Genomic DNA, 19,506 nt, shown 5'->3' with positions numbered 1-19,506 from the left:
TCACCAATTAGTTTATATTATTTTTGGGAAGGGACCAGTGCTGACTGGAACGAGCATCGCGGATGGTTGATTGTAGTGATTTCTGGGTTAGCTAAATCATTTCTTTTTATGGTAAAGATAAATACATAAAAAGCATTCTTTCATTACCTTGACAGTTTTGTAAGAAACAAACAGTCCAATGAAAACGTTTTATCAAAGAAAGGAATTGGAATTCTCAACCTGAACTCCCATCTTTTGAGCATGTGGGTTAAACGGGCAGGTTAAAAAAGTCCTTTAGAGTTCACGTACTAGTAGCTGTTCTTAATTTGATTTATTAACCAAAAACCCAGTAGAATCAGCTAGTACAGTGGATTTTTTAGGCCTTTGGAACCAAACACCAGAATAAACATTTACTTTCATAACTTATCCAAGGATGATAAAGCAGGTAAAATAGTACTGGTCTCGAGCCTTCGATTCACCGTCCAGCGCTGTAATTATTATGTTAACAAAACGTCGAAGAGATAATTTGCCCAAAAATAAATCAATTTATATAAGTGTTTTGTACCACCCAGTCTTCACAAAAGAGTAAAGTGATGTTCACAGGATCGAAGTAAATGCGAAAAGAAACTATTTTGGGGAAAAATATTCGAGTTTATTGGAAATAAAAAAAATTACAGTATATCGTTCATATAGTTTACAACTTTAAGGAATGGTAAATACAGTTACCTTTAAATGTAATGCTAAACAATTTATATAATAAAACGGTTAAAACATTTCTTTTATTGATAAGAAAAAAATAAAACTTTGCCTAAGGCTACAAATACGCAACTTCATTTCGACACATGATTTAAACATTTAATACAATAAGAAAGTTGAATCTTTTATTTTCTTCAGGAAGTAATAAAAGGATGAAGCAACACGTTTCGTCTTTACTTGTAAACAGTGAACAAATTTATTCTGTCAATCGCTAAGATGATTTGATCTTCGGGAATTTGTGGACATTTGTTAATAATTGACTGAACCACTTCGAACTTTGATGAAAGCTGCTGGTATTGAATTTTCTGATCGGCTCCTTCTGAGAGCTCAAACTTATTTTTGATACCGCAGAGTTTGAGTCCAGGAAAGCTAATAAAATATAAATTTTCTAAGACTGGAGGGTTCACTTCTGCAACGAGGTATGCTTTAGTCATGTGTTCTTCAAAGTAAGAAAGATCTCGAGGTTCAAGATCAAAAATAAAATAATCAGACCAACCGTCTTTATCACGCCGATTCTCGGGTACAAGAACGTCTAAAGTTTTATGAACTCGTATTATTAAATTTCCTTGACGAACAAACTTAAATTTGAGATATGACATGCTATAAACTGGTGATTCTTCTTCGAAATCTAATGGGATTGCCTTGAACGTTGGGAAGGCGTTGAAATCCACCAGATGTTTAGTGCCACGTGCCGACAAGTTTCGAACAATTGTGGCAATATGATTGTTTGGAAATCCAAACGCAGATGCAGTATGATACACGTCAAACCCCAAAGCTTGAAGCAAATATTTCACAAAGACATTGAGAATGTAACACGATCCTCCTTGTTTAGCCATCATGGCTTCTTTAATTCCAGCCCATGTTGGTATGTAACGATGTTCCGGTTCCAGTGAAAGGAAAGATATATTATGATAAGGAATTACTTGGTGGATCGTCTCTATAAGATGATCTAGGAAAGCACTGCGATCTGTTGCCAATTTTCTCTTAGCCTCTGGTATCTCAAGAACTTTAGATGCAAAATACAGGGCTTCTTCTTTGGTCAACCTGGATTCCATCGCCAACAAATCTCTTGTATTTATTCGAGTAATCGACCTTAAAACATGGAATAATTTAAATTTACTTTTGATAAAATCATTGAAACATAAAGTACAAAGTAAATTAGTGTAAGTTAACCAACTGAAAGAAGAAACTACTACAGTACATACCATTTCTTTCATAATCCGATGGTCGCAGGTTCGAATCTCCGTCACACAAACACGCTTGCCCTTTCAGCCATAGGGACGTTAGAATATCACGGTCAATCCCACTATTCGTTGGTAAAAAGAGTAGCCCAAGAGCTGGCGGTGGGTGGTAGTGATTAACTGCCTTCCCTCTACTTTTATTCTGCTAAATTAGGGAAGGATAATCCTCGAGTAGCTATGCGCGAAATTCAAAACAAACCAAACCTTTACTATTTTATCATGAATGAATAAACAAGTAATCCTGCTTAAGGCTAATTTGAATACCTAATCTCGAAAGATTAAATCTTTTTTTCTTTGTTTTGTCTTATATTTATAAAGCTGAGGAAATTTGGCATACATTTTGGCATGGTCGATATAAGCGTTTGTAAAGGACTGGCTGGAATGTTATTCCAAGTGGTGAAGATGGCTTAACGAAGATCATGCACTGTTTGGAATTGACATCGATTTCTCTAGACTTCCCTTGCCATCCACTTCCAAATATTGTCAATAGGGTTCGGTTTGGGCGAACACGCTGGATGGTCCAAAAGAATCGCGTTATTCTCCATTAAAAAGTCCTTTGTCCTGCAGGCATATGGATTGCAGCATTGTCCTGCTGAAAGATCCAGTCATTTCCACACAAACGAGGGCCTTCAGTAAATAAGGATGCTCTCTCCAACATACCAGTGTAGCCAGCTGCTGTTTGACGTCCCTGTATAACCTAAAGCTCCATTGTTCCATGGAAGGATAAATCACCCCAGATGATGATGAAACCTCCTTCACTGTGTCGAGTAGAAAATGTCTCAGGTGGGATATCCTTATCATGCCAGTAGCGTTGGAAGACATGTGAACCATCCAGCTTAATTTTTTTCTCATCAGAGAACAAAATCTTCTTCCACTTTCCTACATCCCATGTTTAGTGCTTCTCAGCAAAGTTTAACCGAGCTGTTTCATGGTGTGGAAGGAGGCGTGGCCTTTGAAGACGCTTACGGTTTTTAAAGCCTTTCTCTTGTAGATGCCGTCTTATTGTTCTTGATCTGCATTCTAAGTTCATAAGGGCCTTAATCTAGTTCGATGATAGGATGGTATCTTGCTGGACAACCCTTCGAATCCTCCTGTTCAACGCCGGCGAAATTTTCTTGGGCCGACCACTTGAAATTCTCGTTCCATATCCCTCAGAGTCTTTTAAAAAATTTGCAACAGCAGGTTTACTACGTCCAATCTCACCAGCGATGGCACGTTGAAAAAGACCTTGCTTTTGCAGCTCGACAATTCTGCCACGTTCAAACTCTGTCAACTTTTTAGCCTTTGCCATGTTTTTACCAATTGTAACACAGGAGATGTTGACAACGCTAATGCTTGAACACAAATGACTGAATTTCGTTACGTGTTTATCGATTAAGGCTAATTTCATATTGTTCACATTTTCCCTATTAAATGCCAAAAAGGTATTTTATTTTTATTTTCCATTTTTTTATTTTCATCTTTCGAAGCTCAAATAAGTGGTTGAGTCTGACAACGCAAAGCGCATATTTTTTCTTTATGTTTATTGGCCTTAAGATTTTGGCCAGCAGTGTATATCTTTTTGTTTTAAGTTTCAGCCTTATTGTGTAGTGCACATTGGCTATTACCTTCTTTTACGTTTTTGTTAAACAAGATATTAAATATTGTGATTCCTAAACATACATATGAACACATGGTTAGTTTAAATAACGATAGTAGATGTCGGGTCAAGCTTAAAATGCGAAGGAAAATTTAAAAAAAAACATTGAAATAAAATGTTTCTGGCAGCATTGGACAACACCTTCCTTTGTCTCTAACGCGGACCGACTCCCAGTAAAGAAATTTTAACCTTTTGGGTGTTTTTTATTGTTTAAATAAGATTTTAAAATTATCTAAACTTCATTATATTAAAGAAATTAAAAATAGTATTGTATTATCTTCTTTTTTAATCTGAAATTTCAAATTTTGTTAACCCTGCTGTAGGTTTTTCAATTCACTTGTGATATTTTGTCGTCAAGGTATGAGAAAATAATGTACGATTAATACACAGGTATATGACATTACATGCAACCTTGGAAATAATAAAGTAAAGTAATGAAGAAATCTCTCCTTTTAACTGTTTTCAGTGGGGTGAAAGAATATGATGTTAAATCTATTCTCAATATGTAATATACAATAAACAAAAACTTTAGAGGATTATAAATTTTTAAGACATGCTAAACTAAACTGAATAAAACTTTTTGTTTGTTATTAATTTTTCGCAAAGCTACATAAGGGGTATCTGTGCTAGCCCTTCCTGATTAAGCTGTGTAAGACTAGAGAGAAGGCAGCTAGTCATCACCACCCACCGCCAACTTTTGGGCTACTCGAAACCTAACGAATAGTGGGATTGGCCGTCACATTATAATACCTCCACTGCTGAAAGGGCCAGCATGCTTGGTGCGACGGGGATTCGAACCCCAACCTTCAAATTACGAGTCGAACGTCTGAACCCACTTGGCCATGCCGGGCCCACATCTGAGAGAAATGTGAAATACAGACAGTTTCGATGGAAACATATTTTTTAATTGAAATATTAAACTTCAAAAGATCGCAAAACAAGGTAGCTAGTTTTAGGGAAAAGATAAATACGGTCAAACAGGAAGTAAAATTCTCCAACGGAGATGAATTTTGTGTAATTTCCGCCATCTATCGGGCAGTTTCTGAATATTATATTTACAATATGTCATTCTCCAGTCGAATTGACTTGAAAATTCATGAAAATAATAATTTCTTCACGACAACAGTTTATAGCATTATTGATATATTTTGATAATGTAGAAACAAAAAAGTACAACAGCAGATGCAAAGCACTTATTAACCAAATATTGACCAGTTATTTAACAATATTCCAAATAAAATGAGATCACTGTTCGGTATAAAAAGTAATAAGTTAGTATTGAAGAAATGTGTAGTCAAAATAGAAAACTGTTTGTTTGTTTTTGCATTTCGTGCATAGCTACACGAGGGTTATCTGCGCCAGCCATTCCTAATTTAGCTGTATAAGACTAAATGGAAGGCAGCTAGTCATCACCACCTACCGCCAACTATTGGGCTACGAACGAATAGTGTGATTGATCATCACATTCGAACATTCCCACGGCTGAAAGGGCGAGCATGTATGCTGCTACGGCTGAATAAAAATATTTATAGATTCAAATGACAGAAGAATACGAAAGTTCTAAAGCTTCAGGGAAACATTGAGACTAACACCTATTGGATATGTAGCTCAAAGACTTCACTTAAAATAGACTTTGTGCCCTGGTCTTATACTGCTTAATAAGCAGGAACATTTAAACTAGAAGAACGTACCTTTAATAAGCAATTTGTCTTTTACTAAAATATTAAGCATATGATCACACTGTTTAATGTTTTCTACGGTAATCAGGTTACATGTAGGAATGTTTGTGTTTTTTCTATGTTTATCAGTTTGAGACGTTCATCCAATCCTATAACATCGCTAATGTAAACTGATACACTCAGAGGGTAGTTTTGAACTAATTAGACTGAAAATCATGGTTCCATTACAAAGTTGAAAACAATTTTTTCAAAGCAGTTTCCATCGAGTTGTGTTTAACTTACAACGTTTTAGTTGTTAAGTCTTGTTTCAAACACTGCACATACACTTAAATCCGAACACGTCAAAGGAAACCATACATAAATTAAAGTGAAAAAAAAACGTTTATGTTCCTCGTCTTCAAGTGCTTTGTTTTTAGACAGACTCGAGGCACATTTCTCATTATTATTTATCTCTGTCTTCAGCTGCTCTCTTCATATATCCATGGGTCCTCCTAGTTACACATAATCTATCTTATTCTGTTTCTTAATTTTCTCCCAAGGAATCTTCCCACAATCACTTGCTTCTACAGGCAATGCTTCATCAATACGGAACTAGTACACGTTTTCGTGATTGACGTGACAAGTCCACGTTCTTCTCTCACCTAAGGTAGTATTATCTCTTAAATTGTCTTTTGTTGAGTCCAACTTATTTTCGTGACGTTTCAGCAAGTTGACATGTAAAAAAATATTCAGTCTATTTATGTTTTCCTTGAATACGTTTCTACACTCCAAATGTAACTTTTATATTATTCTGTCCTGCAGTTTTCTCTCACACTGTATAGTTAGCAGTTCTTTCTTTTTTTTATGGAGACTTCTTTAGCCATTTCTGATACGGGTCAAATTTTTTTAGAGAACTGACCACCTGATGTTATAAGTCTACGTAAGTTATCTTCCAAAAATCAATCTATAGAAAGTTATAATTATTTTTCAAATAATATTCAACAAAGTAGTTGCTGCCATACATTTTATAAACTTGTTTCAATGATGTAAAACAATTTCTTTTTTTCACGTTTACATGCATCCCAGTGACGTTAAAACAGATCTTTTTCTAGAACGAGTCTAACAGAACTAGACAGAATAAACAGAATGAAACTTGACTCCGTAATATTAATGCTAGGACCTGTAAATATATAATTATTAAAGAGAAAATAAAGACCACAGAAGAGCGGATCTGATGGTGTGACATTCTTAGGTAAACTGATTTCAGAGCAAGTTCAGAATAGATCTAATACATATATGGTAATATAGGACATTTTCCGAGTTATCTAAATCAGAAAAGTTGACTGAGTTTTAAGTTGAATGAGGAAGAAAGAGGTTAGGCATGTTCTCGTTAAGTGATACAGTCTTTATTAGTGACATGACAGCAAGAAAAATATCCAGTGAGGTGCGTAGTTGAGTGTACACTCACTCAATATAGGTCTACCAAAATCGGACGTAAAAATGGTTAGATGAACTGAAAAGCAACTAAAACACGTATAAAATATACACAAACGACCTATAAAACCGGGTTCGAGCTTACTCGAAACCACTGGTTTCTTTTCCTCAAGATGGCGTGAGTACGTGAAGAAACGATTTCTCATGGCATTTGCTGGACGAGATACACCAATATCATCCATTCGGCCAACGTTAAGCATTTTAAGAAGCTAAATAAGGCGATATCTGATGTGAAGGAAGACTGAGAGAAACGGCCACGCTAGAACAAAGAAATATCGACGTTTTTCCAGACAAACTGTTTTTATGCCAATAGTGCACAGAAAACAACTACAAGAAATCTTCGGAAACTTTCACTTCAATAAAGATCTTTGAATAATATATAATGCACAGAGGGCATGGTAGACTCCTACTTCATACTGGTTCAAAGAGAAATCAAGCAACTTCGTGAAAAGCTTTTGGTTTGTCCGAGATGGTATAATCGTATTCAAGATTTAGATAAAACACTGATTTAATTATCCCACAAGTTTATGCGCCATCATCTGATAATGAAGAAGATAAAATCGAAAACTTTTATTCAGATATTGAGGAAACTATACAGCAGTGAAATCAGGAGAAAACCTGAAAGTTAAAATTAAAAAAAAAATTCTTCCAATCACAGTAGGCTATCTGGTCATCAGAATAATTAATCAAATGCACTTTTCTTACGTGGCTATTTATAAAAACTAGTGTGGATTGTTTTGTTAGTTGGGCACCCTTGCTGTTAACAACAGTTTCGTCCGTAAATCCATAAGCTTGGGCCAGATTAGTATGTCCAGACTAACTCTAAATAAAAATTCTAAATTAATAATGACACTCAATCTTTGTAATACATGTTTTATAATTAAGGGCATATTGACGTAAAATAAATGTAAATCTATTTGATATATTAAGTGGTATATCATATACTTAATGAAGGGGACAATAGATAAATAACATGATATTACTCAAATGAGGAACCCATATACAATAACTCTTTTCCTAAGCCACAGTCGCTGATGTATATTATTTTTTTTGGGAATTGGCTCTCTCTCTAACAACACACTCTGTATGCCTTCCGCCACTATATAACTTGTTAAATGTGAAATTTAATATCAGGTGTTTTGGAAAAAGATTTCGGGTTCGATGCATTCGCTTTGTCATAATAGAAACAAATATCAGACACTACAAAATAAACAAAAATCACAAAACTAATAAAATGATACACGACCTTGTCATTATAATATAATACGGCTGAACGCAGAGGAAAGAAAACACCTAGCCAAACGTAAAACGTAGATTTTTAAAAAACTCTTAGTACCAGTATCAACACCTTTACCTCTGTCCCACTCATGTGTTCGTAGAATTACTAACCCTTATAATAAAGTACCCAAAGTATTCCTGAAAGCCGAAAAGAAAAAGAGAATAATTAGCTATCTTTAACGTAAAACTTCCTTTGAAGACAGCAATGTATAATGACAAACATACAGCCCTTTAGACGGGAATGAGATAATTATAGATTTACGAAGATTATTTTGTTTTTTGAATTTCGCGCAAAGCTACACGAGAACTATCTGCACTAGCCGTCCCTAATTTAGCAGTTACAGACTACAGGGAAGGCATCTAGTCATCACTACCCATCGCCAACTCTTGAGATACACATTTATAAACATAAAATGAGATTTACTGTTACAGTATAACGCCCCACGGCTGAAAAGGCGAACATGTGTGGTGTGACCGGGATTCGAACTCTCAACCCTGAAATTACGAGTCGAGCACCCTGACCATCTGGCCATGCCGGGCCTGGCGAGGAAATAGGCTTAACGATCAGCAACATTTGATATAATGTAATGATCACTCAGTTTTTGTACACTTGGAGGTTACCTCAGGATGGTTAAGGAATTGTAACAAATCAGATAGATTACACACAAAGTAAGAACATTCTAGAATTTACCCATCAGTAGACTGAGGCTCTGATCACAATCCAGTGATCGGTGAAATAAGATCTAAACCGAAAATAAGACAAAAAAGAGGCCGTAGATCAGGTTACAACATAACCAAGGACTTTATAACAGAGTTACGTACGCCGATCAAGAACATTAATAAGAAGTTTGGAAATTCTAAAGAAATTCTGTTTAGTATAGCTTTGAAAGACACATATAAGAATGTATGGTAGCAACTGATTTGTTGGATGTTGTTTGAGAAGTAATTATACTTTTGTACAGGTTGGTCTTTGGGAGACAACTAACTCTTCTGATGCTTTGTTTCCATGACAAACAAGAGAAATTGTAGTAAAAAAGTTTTTTTGAGAGAAATCTATGTTTTGGTTTAACATCACTTGTAAAAATGTCAAAAAAAAAGTTTTAATTTCTGTAAATCATCAGTACAATCTTGTTTTCAAGACCCAGTTGACCTATACTTGTTTATTAGCCGTAACATAATTTATGATTTGACTGTATATAGTCTGTTATCTGCATTGTATTTTTACAGATGCACACAAAGTCTTTGACAGCTATTTGCTGTACAGAAATGTTTTTATTTACATCTTCACTTGATGGAACACCGAAGGTGTGGGATCTGTTCAGTCAGAAACAGGTATTGTCTAGTTTATTTTGTACTCTTATAATATGTTTGTCTTAATGGCACACTTTGAATAGCCGTACTCTCATTCTCTAAGAACAAATTATTCAATTGTTTAAACATGTCATTTATCACTACAGAAATTGAAAATGGTAAATTTAAAGTCACATTACATTTTCATGGGAAATGTTGTTCTTTGAAAACAATACTACAAATATATTTGTAAAAACGGCTCGTTTGGGTTGAGAACATTTTTTACGTAGAGGAGTGAACAATGTTTCGGTCAACATCAGGTTCACGAAGATGACCAAAGAAGGTCGAAACGTTGTCCACTCCTCTTCGTAAAAAATGTTCTCAACCCAAACGAGCCGTTTTTACATATATATTTCTCTACAAGTGGGTTTTCTCGACATCACTGAATACTACAAATGATTTGCTCTAATTGTACAGTTTTGTCTTGTTGATGAGAATTTTGCTTTCACAAGGAAAACTTTGGAATGAAGAATAGACTAGAAATCCACTTGATGTTCTCACCTAATTTCTTTTACAGCTGGGACAGTTTCACATGCCAGTACCTATCAGTGCAGTTTCTGTACATACTTTTGGCCGTAAAATGTTAAGAACAGTGGACAACATTCGTATTGTCTGTGGCACAGCCAGTGGTCACGTTCATCTGCTTCTGTGGAAAACCAGCTTGGAATAATAACAGGAGAAAAAAACCCTCATTTGTTAGGCACTGCATCACTTCAGATATACATATAAATTAATTTGATTTCAGTAATCTTGTGATAAATTATTTATGTGATACTAGATTAAATATCATGGTATAAAAAATATTTTTTTGTAAATTATCTGTATTTTACATTAGAACAGATAATACTGTATAAAATCTCCAATAATTTCAGTTGATGATGATGTACATTTTGTTTTTGTTTTGAACCACATTTTAATCACTTGTAGATTGCTTTTTGGACTCGGCTTCTTAGTTGAAAAATCTCTGAGTAAAATTATGGAAATTTCATGACACATTAAATAATAGAATTAAATAAAGTTATGTGAATTTCATTTTTTAATCCAAAAATTATTCAGTAAGTTTAACCAAGGTTACCCTATGACTTGGTTGGGCATTTACACTGTGTGAAGGAACAAAATTAATGTACTGGTTTATGCATATTATATCGACTTGACAGTTACTATGGGTGTAAAATCTAATAAAGGGACTATTAGACAACCAGGGGCACTCAGAAACTTCTGTTCCTCTTCACCGTAATAGCAGAATTAAAAGTTATTTGTAGGTGAATTCATAAAGTGTACCAGAGTGAATAAAACTTAAGATAATATACAAAGTTTTAATTATGGGGTATGAACATTAAGCTTCCAGATTATTTGTAAGTATGCATGGTATCTATGGGCCTTACATCTGCTCTGGGGTAGAGCCCCAGTACTGTGCATGTAACCCCTAAATTAGTATTGTGATCTCAACACTGTCAGCAACCTGGGTGCCCTTAACTTCCTTCCATATCCTAGGCTTTTGATAATTTTGACCAGTTAATAGTGGTTTCTCTGGACAGTTGGATTTTCGTTCTACAGATGCAAGTAAAAGCCTCAAAGAAAACCAGAGGAGCAGTTGTCTTCATGATGTTGGTTTGAAATGAGATGTTTTAGACATTTTAATCTGACAACCGATGAACTAATTACAATCAGCAGAATCAGACGGCAGAGACCTGTATCAGTAGGTCAGTGCTCCCAGTTCTAGAGAAGACATAACGCCAGCCCCAGCGTTTGTTTCATCACATTTACAGATTACAATTTTTCATAAAGTCAGTTGCATAGTGATAAACTTTATACAAAAACAGAACTTACAATATGCTCATAATATCTTCATAAACATCAACTATACAAATCCTGTACATTTGACATACCAAGTGACCCATATGCAAAGTACTGTAGGCCTTACATATTATTCAGGTTGATGCGCTTTAATTGGTTGTTCGTTCTTGATTTTGATTGGTGGAGCAACTGAATGTGAATTCAACCAATGGTAGCCATAAGTTTCTCATTTCTAGGCTCGCTAAAGTTTTTGTTTAACTAACATTTTATTTTGTTGATACAACAAGAGCCCTTTATTTTTCTTGTTTTCCAAACGTTGTCTGAGTAGATTATTCTATTTTTGGCGGAGTCTTTATTGTGTCCAGTTTACGTAGTATGTTCAACAATGGCTAATCTCTCCATTTTCATTAATCTTGTAGTGTCCTTGTATTCTTGTCACAAGTTGTCTTCCCATTTCTCAATATAGTGATTTTGTGATCTTTTGTGTTAACTCTTCTATAAAAAATGACAAATTGTGGTCAGAATTCAAAACTGGATGGTATCTGTTGTCCAAAAGATATAAAATTATACGACATACATAGGAGAGGTACAGTTAGTTGCCATGGTTCAGTGATCATATGTGTATGTTTACGAAGTTACATCCAATATTTTTTGGTTTGCCAAGGGTGCCAAAAATAAGTCGAGAAACTTGACTAATGCTAAAATCTTTAACGAGTGTTTAAATTTAAGGTGCCCTTTGAGCTCGAAATCAAATGGCCCCATCCTGTATTTGAAACAGTTAAAATAGAATATTACCAGTTTTGAGGCATTTCGCGAAAACAGATAAAACACACATGTGTGTAACAGAAATTTTCGTAAAAACGTTACCAAAAATTATTATTTGTCAAACAAACTTTTATCTGATAGTTAACCTATCAGCTTGAGAGCTTTTAACCCTATAATCTGTGTAAGATATCTGTAATGGATACAGCACAGATAGCCAGACGTTAGTTGGAAACAAAATGGAGTTAAACGTTAGCTTGTTGTTTATTTGATTGTTTTAGTCAAAATGATTCTGAATTGGGTTTTATATATGCTGCTAATTAGCAGTCAGTGTGCTCCCAAAAGTCTCCCACCAATAAAATAACTTTGCAGGGCTCTCTACTCGTAATATGAGGGTTGTAGGTTCGAACCCCATCCCTCCAAGCATGCTCGCCCCTTTTCGCCGTTGGGGCGTTATAAAGTCATGGTCAATTCCACTATTCGTTGGCGGCAAAAGAGTAGCCCAAGAGTTGGCGTTGGGGAGGGGGGTGATGACTAGCTGCCTTCCCTCCAGTCTTACACTGCTAAATTAGGGACGACTACTGCAAATTTAAAAACAAACATCCAATAGTAACTTTGCAAGAAATTATAAGTTCGAGCTTGTATGATCACCAATTAGTTTATATTATTTTTGGGAAGGGACCAGTGCTGACTGGAACGAGCATCGCGGATGGTTGATTGTAGTGATTTCTGGGTTAGCTAAATCATTTCTTTTTTATGGTAAAGATAAATACATAAAAAGCATTCTTTCATTACCTTGACAGTTTTGTAAGAAACAAACAGTCCAATGAAAACGTTTTATCAAAGAAAGGAATTGGAATTCTCAACCTGAACTCCCATCTTTTGAGCATGTGGGTTAAACGGGCAGGTTAAAAAAGTCCTTTAGAGTTCACGTACTAGTAGCTGTTCTTAATTTGATTTATTAACCAAAAAACCCAGTAGAATCAGCTAGTACAGTGGATTTTTTAGGCCTTTGGAACCAAACACCAGAATAAATATTTACTTTCATATCTTATCCAAGGATGATAAAGCAGGTAAAATAGTACTGGTCTCGAGCCTTCGATTCACCGTCCAGCGCTGTAATTATTATGTTAACAAAACGTCGAAGAGATAATTTGCCCAAAAATAAATCAATTTATATAAGTGTTTTGTACCACCCAGTCTTCACAAAAGAGTAAAGTGATGTTCACAGGATCGAAGTAAATGCGAAAAGAAACTATTTTGGGGAAAAATATTCGAGTTTATTGGAAATAAAAAAAAATTACAGTATATCGTTCATATAGTTTACAACTTTAAGGAATGGTAAATACAGTTACCTTTAAATGTAATGCTAAACAATTTATATAATAAAACGGTTAAAACCTTTCTTTTATTGATAAGAAAAAAATAAAACTTTGCCTAAGGCTACAAATACGCAACTTCATTTCGACACATGATTTAAACATTTAATACAATAAGAAAGTTGAATCTTTTATTTTCTTCAGGAAGTAATAAAAGGATGAAGCAACACGTTTCGTCTTTACTTGTAAACAGTGAACAAATTTATTCTGTCAATCGCTAAGATGATTTGATCTTCGGGAATTTGTGGACATTTGTTAATAATTGACTGAACCACTTCGAACTTTGATGAAAGCTGCTGGTATTGAATTTTCTGATCGGCTCCTTCTGAGAGCTCAAACTTATTTTTGATACCGCAGAGTTTGAGTCCAGGAAAGCTAATAAAATATAAATTTTCTAAGACTGGAGGGTTCACTTCTGCAACGAGGTATGCTTTAGTCATGTGTTCTTCAAAGTAAGAAAGATCTCGAGGTTCAAGATCAAAAATAAAATAATCAGACCAACCGTCTTTATCACGCCGATTCTCGGGTACAAGAACGTCTAAAGTTTTATGAACTCGTATTATTAAATTTCCTTGACGAACAAACTTAAATTTGAGATATGACATGCTATAAACTGGTGATTCTTCTTCGAAATCTAATGGGATTGCCTTGAACGTTGGAAAGGCGCTGAAATCCACCAGATGTTTAGTGCCACGTGCCGACAAGTTTCGAACAATTGTAGAAATATGATTGTTTGGAAATCCAAACGCAGATGCAGTATGATACACGTCAAACCCCAAAGCTTGAAGCAAATATTTCACAAAGACATTGAGAATGTAACACGATCCTCCTTGTTTAGCCATCATGGCTTCTTTAATTCCAGCCCATGTTGGTATGTAACGATGTTCCGGTTCCAGTGAAAGGAAAGATATATTATGATAAGGAATTACTTGGTGGATCGTCTCTATAAGATGATCTAGGAAAGCACTGCGATCTGTTGCCAATTTTCTCTTAGCCTCTGGTATCTCAAGAACTTTAGATACAAAATACAAAGCTTCTTCTTTGGTCAACCTGGATTCCATCGCCAACAAATCTCTTGTATTTATTCGAGTAATCGACCTTAAAACATGGAATAATTTAATTTTACTTTTGATAAAATCATTGAAACATAAAGTACAAAGTAAATTAGTGTAAGTTAACCAACTGAAAGAAGAAACTACTACAGTACATACCATTTCTTTCATAATCCGATGGTCGCAGGTTCGAATCTCCGTCACACAAACACGCTTGCCCTTTCAGCCATAGGGACGTTAGAATATCACGGTCAATCCCACTATTCGTTGGTAAAAAGAGTAGCCCAAGAGCTGGCGGTGGGTGGTAGTGATTAACTGCCTTCCCTCTACTTTTATTCTGATAAATTAGGGAAGGATAATCCTCGAGTAGCTATGCGCGAAATTCAAAACAAACCAAACCTTTACTAATTTATCATGAATAAATAAACAAGTAATCCTGCTTAAGGCTAATTTGAATATCTAATCTCGAAAAATTAAATACTTTTTTTCTTTGTTTTGTCTTATATTTATAAAGCTGAGAAAATTTGGCATACATTTTGGCATGGTCGATATAAGCGTTTGTAAAGGACTGGCTGGAATATTATTCCAAGTGGTGAAGATGGCTTCACGAAGATCATGCACTGTTTGGAATTGACATCGATTTCTCTAGACTTCCCTTGCCATCCACTTCCAAATATTGCCAATAGGGTTCGGTTTGGGCGAAAACGCTGGATGGTCCAAAAGAATCTCGTTATTCTCCATTAAAAAGTCCTTTGTCCTGCAGGCATATGGATTGCAGCATTGTCCTGCTGAAAGATCCAGTCATTTCCACACAAACGAGGGCCTTCAGTAAATAAGGATGCTCTCTCCAACATACCAGTGTAGCCAGCTGCTGTTTGACGTCCCTGTATAACCTAAAGCTCCATTGTTCCATGGAAGGATAAATCACCCCAGATGATGATGAAACCTCCTTCACTGTGTCGAGTAGAAAATGTCTCAGGTGGGATATCCTTATCATGCCAGTAACGTTGGAAGACATGTGAACCATCCAGCTTAATTTTTTTCTCATCAGAGAACAAAATCTTCTTCCACTTTCCTACATCCCATGTTTAGTGCTCCTCAGCAAAGTTTAACCAAGCTGTTTCATGGTGTGGAAGGAGGCGTGGCCTTTGAAGACGCTTACGGTTTTTAAAGCCTTTCTCTTGTAGATGCCGTCTTATTGTTCTTGATCTGCATTCTGAGTTCATAAGGGCCTTAATCTGGTTCGATGATAGGATGGTATCTTGCTGGACAACCCTTCGAATCCTCCTGTTCAACGCCGGCGAAATTTTCTTGGGCCGACCACTTGAAATTCTCGTTCCATATCCGTCAGAGTCTTTTAAAAGATTTGCAACAGCAGGTTTACTACGCCCAATCTCACCAGCGGTGGCACGTTGAAAAAGACCTTGCTTTTGCAGCTCGACAATTCTGCCACGTTCAAACTCTGTCAACTTTTTAGCCTTTGCCATGTTTTTACCAATTGTAACACAGGAGATGTCGGTGGGAGATGTTGACAACGCTAATGCTTGAACACAAATGACTGAATTTCGTTACGTGTTTATCGATTAAGGCTAATTTCATATTGTTCACATTTTCCCTATTAAATGCCAAAAAGGTATTTTATTTATATTTTCCATTTTCTTATTTTCATCTTTCGAAGCTCAAATAAGTGGTTGAATCTGACAACACAAAGCGCATATTTTTTCTTTATGTTTATTGGCCTTAAGATTTTGGCCAGCAGTGTATATCTTTTTGTTTTAAGTTTCAGCCTTATTGTGTAGTGCACATTGGCTATTACCTTCTTTTACGTTTTTGTTAAACAAGATATTAAATATTGTGATTCCTAAACATACATATGAACACATGGTTAGTTTAAATAACGATAGTAGATGTCGGGTCAAGCTTAAAATGCGAAGGAAAATTTAAAAAACATTGAAATAAAATGTTTATTCCTTATCTGGCAGCATTGGACTACACCTTCCTTTGTCTCTAACGCGGACCGACTCCCAGTAAAGAAAGTTTAACCTTTTGGGTGTTTTTGATTGTTTAAATAAGATTTAAAAATTATCTAAACTTCATTATATTAAAGAAATTAAAAATAGTATTGTATTATCTTCTTTTTTAATCTGAAATTTCAAATTTTGTTAACCCTGCTGTAGGTTTTTCAATTCACTTGTGATATTTTGTCGTCAAGGTATGAGAAAATAATGTATCGATTAATACACAGGTATATGACATTACATGCAACCTTGGAAATAATAAAGTAAAGTAATGAAGAAATCTCTCCTTTTAACTGTTTTCAGTGTGGTGAAAGAATATGATTCAAAATCTATTCTAAATATGTAATATACAATAAACAAAACCTTTAGAGGATTATAAATTTTTAAGACATGCTAAACTAAACTGAATAAAATTTTTGTTTGTTATTAATTTCGCGCAAAGCTACATAAGGGGTATCTGCGCTAGCCCTTCCTAATTAAGCTGTGTAAGACTAGAGAGAAGGCAGCTAGTCATCATCACCCACCGCCAACTCTTGGGCTACTCAAAACCTAACGAATAGTGGGATTGACCGTCACATTATAATACCTCCACTGCTGAATGGGCCAGCATGCTTGGTGCGACGGGGATTCGAAGCCCCAACCTTCAAATTACGAGTCGAACGTCTGACCCCACTTGGCCATGCCGGGCCCACATCTGAGAGAAATGTGAAATACAGACAGTTTCGATGGAAACATATTTTTTAATTGAAATATTAAACTTCAAAAGATCGCAAAACAAGATAGCTAGTTTTAGGGAAAAGATAAATACGGTCAAACAGGAAATAAAATTCTCCAACAGAGATGAATTTTGTGTAATTTCCGCCATCTATCGGGTAGTTTCTGAATATTATATTTACAATATGTCATTCTCCAGTCGAATTGACTTGAAAATTCATAAAAACAATAATTTCTTCACGACAATAGTTTATAGCATTATTGATATATTTTGATAATGTAGATACAAAAAAGTACAACAGCAGATGCAATGCACTTATTAACCAAATATTGACTAGTTATTTAACAATATTCCAAATAAAATGAGATCACTGTTCGGTATAAAAAATAATAAGTTAGTATTGAAGAAATGTGTAGTCAAAATAGAAAACTGTTTGTTTGTTTTCGCATTCGTGCATAGCTACACGAGGAATATCTGCGCCAGCCATTCCTAATTTAGCTGTATAAGACTAAATGGAAGGCAGCTAGTCATCACCACCTACCGCCAACTATTGGGCTATGAACGAATAGTGTGATTGATCATCACATTCGAACATTCCCACGGCTGAAAGGGCGAGCATGTATGCTGCTACGGCTGAATAAAAATATTTATAGATTCAAATGACAGAAGAATGCGAAAGCTCTAAAGCTTCAGGGAAACATTGAGACTAACACCTATTGGATATGTAGCTCAAAGACTTCACTTAAAATAGACTTTGTGCCCTGGTCTTATACTGCTTAATAAGCAGGAACATTTAAACTAGGAGAACGTACCTTTAATAAGCAATTTGTCTTTTACTAAAATATTAAGCATATGATCACACTGTTTAATGTTTTCTACGGTAATCAGGTTACATGTAGGAATGTTTGTGTTTTTTCTATGTTTATCAGTTTGAGACGTTCATCCAATCCTATAACATCGCTAATGTAAACTGATACACTCAGAGGGTAGTTTTGAACTAATTAGACTGAAAATCATGGTTCCATTACAAAGTTGAAAACAACTTTTTCAAAGCAGTTTCCATCGAGTTGTGTTTAACTTACAGCGTTTTAGTTGTTAAGTCTTGTTTCAAACACTGCACATACACTTAAATCCGAACACGTCAAAGGAAACCATACATAAATTAAAGTGAAAAAAAAACGTTTATGTTCCTCGTCTTCAAGTGTTTTGTTCTTAGACAGACTCGAGGCACATTTCTCATTATTATTTATCTCTGTCTTCAGCTGCTCTCTTCATATATCCATGGGTCCTCCTAGTTACACATAATCTATCTTATTCTGTTTCTTAATTTTCTCCCAAGGAATCTTCCCACAATCACTTGCTTCTACAGGCAATGCTTCATCAATACGTAACTAGTACACGTTTTCGTGATTGACGTGACAAGTCCACGTTCTTCTCTCACCTAAGGTAGTATTATCTCTTAAATTGTCTTTTGTCGAGTCCAACTTATTTTCGTAACGTTTCAGCAAGTTGATATGTAAAAAAATATTCAGTCTATTTATGTTTTCCTTGAATACGTTTCTACACTCCAAATGTAACTTTTATATTATTCTGTCCTGCAGTTTTCTCTCACACTGCATAGTTAGCAGTTCTTTCTTTTTTTTTATGGAGACTTCTTTAGCCATTTCTGACACGGGTCAAATTTCTTTAGAAAACTGACCACCTGATGTTAAGTCTACGTAAGTTTTCTTCCAAAAATCAATCTATAGAAAGTTATAATTATTTTTCAAATAATATTCAACAAAGTAGTTGCTGCCATACATTTTTATAAACTTGTTTCAATGATGTAAAACAATTTCTTTTTTTCACGTTTACATGCATCCCAGTGACGTTAAAACAGATCTTTTTTCTAGAACGAGTCTAACAGAACTAGACAGAATAAACAGAATGAAACTTGACTCCGTAATATTAATGCTAGGACCTGTAAATATATAATTATTAAAGAGAAAATAAAGACCACAGAAGAGCGGATCTGATGGTGTGACATTCTTAGGTAAACTGATTTCAGAGCAAGTTCAGAATAGATCTAATACATATATGGTAATATAGGACATTTTCCGAGTTATCTAAATCAGAAAAGTTGACTGAGTTTTAAGTTGAATGAGGAAGAAAGAGGTTAGGCATGTTCTCGTTAAGTGATACAGTCTTTATTAGTGACATGACAGCAAGAAAAATATCCAGTGAGGTGCGTAGTTGAGTGTACACTCACTCAATATAGGTCTACCAAAATCGGACGTAAAAATGGTTAGATGAACTGAAAAGCAACTAAAACACGTATAAAATATACACAAACGACCTATAAAACCGGGTTCGAGCTTACTCGAAACCACTGGTTTCTTTTCCTCAAGA

At 35.2% G+C, this 19,506-nt stretch overlaps 1 protein-coding gene and 1 long non-coding RNA gene across 4 annotated transcripts in view; one reads left to right on the top strand and one right to left on the bottom strand.

Annotated features, from left to right (window-relative positions):
• Positions 1-697: 697 nt before the first annotated feature.
• The window catches only part of LOC143239667 (uncharacterized), a 31,947-nt gene continuing 13,138 nt past the window's right edge, over positions 698-19,506 (bottom strand). For 2 of the 3 annotated variants that reach the window (XM_076481011.1, XM_076481012.1), the window contains exon 2: positions 13,226-14,431. In XM_076481011.1, the coding sequence (XP_076337126.1) occupies positions 13,513-14,431 (919 nt within the window). In that variant the 3' untranslated portion in view covers positions 13,226-13,512. Of the gene's footprint in view, positions 1,828-13,225; positions 14,432-19,506 lie in introns of those variants that run through there. The other variant, XM_076481013.1, reaches the window with a different exon arrangement.
• LOC143238496 (uncharacterized) lies at positions 9,278-10,416 on the top strand. The gene is made up of 2 exons (XR_013020605.1): positions 9,278-9,377; positions 9,913-10,416. It is a non-coding gene; the product is annotated as an uncharacterized LOC143238496 (long non-coding RNA).

This window comes from Tachypleus tridentatus, chromosome 13 (genome assembly GCF_004210375.1).
Source record: "Tachypleus tridentatus isolate NWPU-2018 chromosome 13, ASM421037v1, whole genome shotgun sequence".
In the NCBI taxonomy this organism is placed as follows: Eukaryota; Metazoa; Arthropoda; class Merostomata; order Xiphosura; family Limulidae; genus Tachypleus; species Tachypleus tridentatus.
Note: the sequence above shows the minus strand (reverse complement) of the source record. Positions and strands in the feature narration are given on the sequence as shown.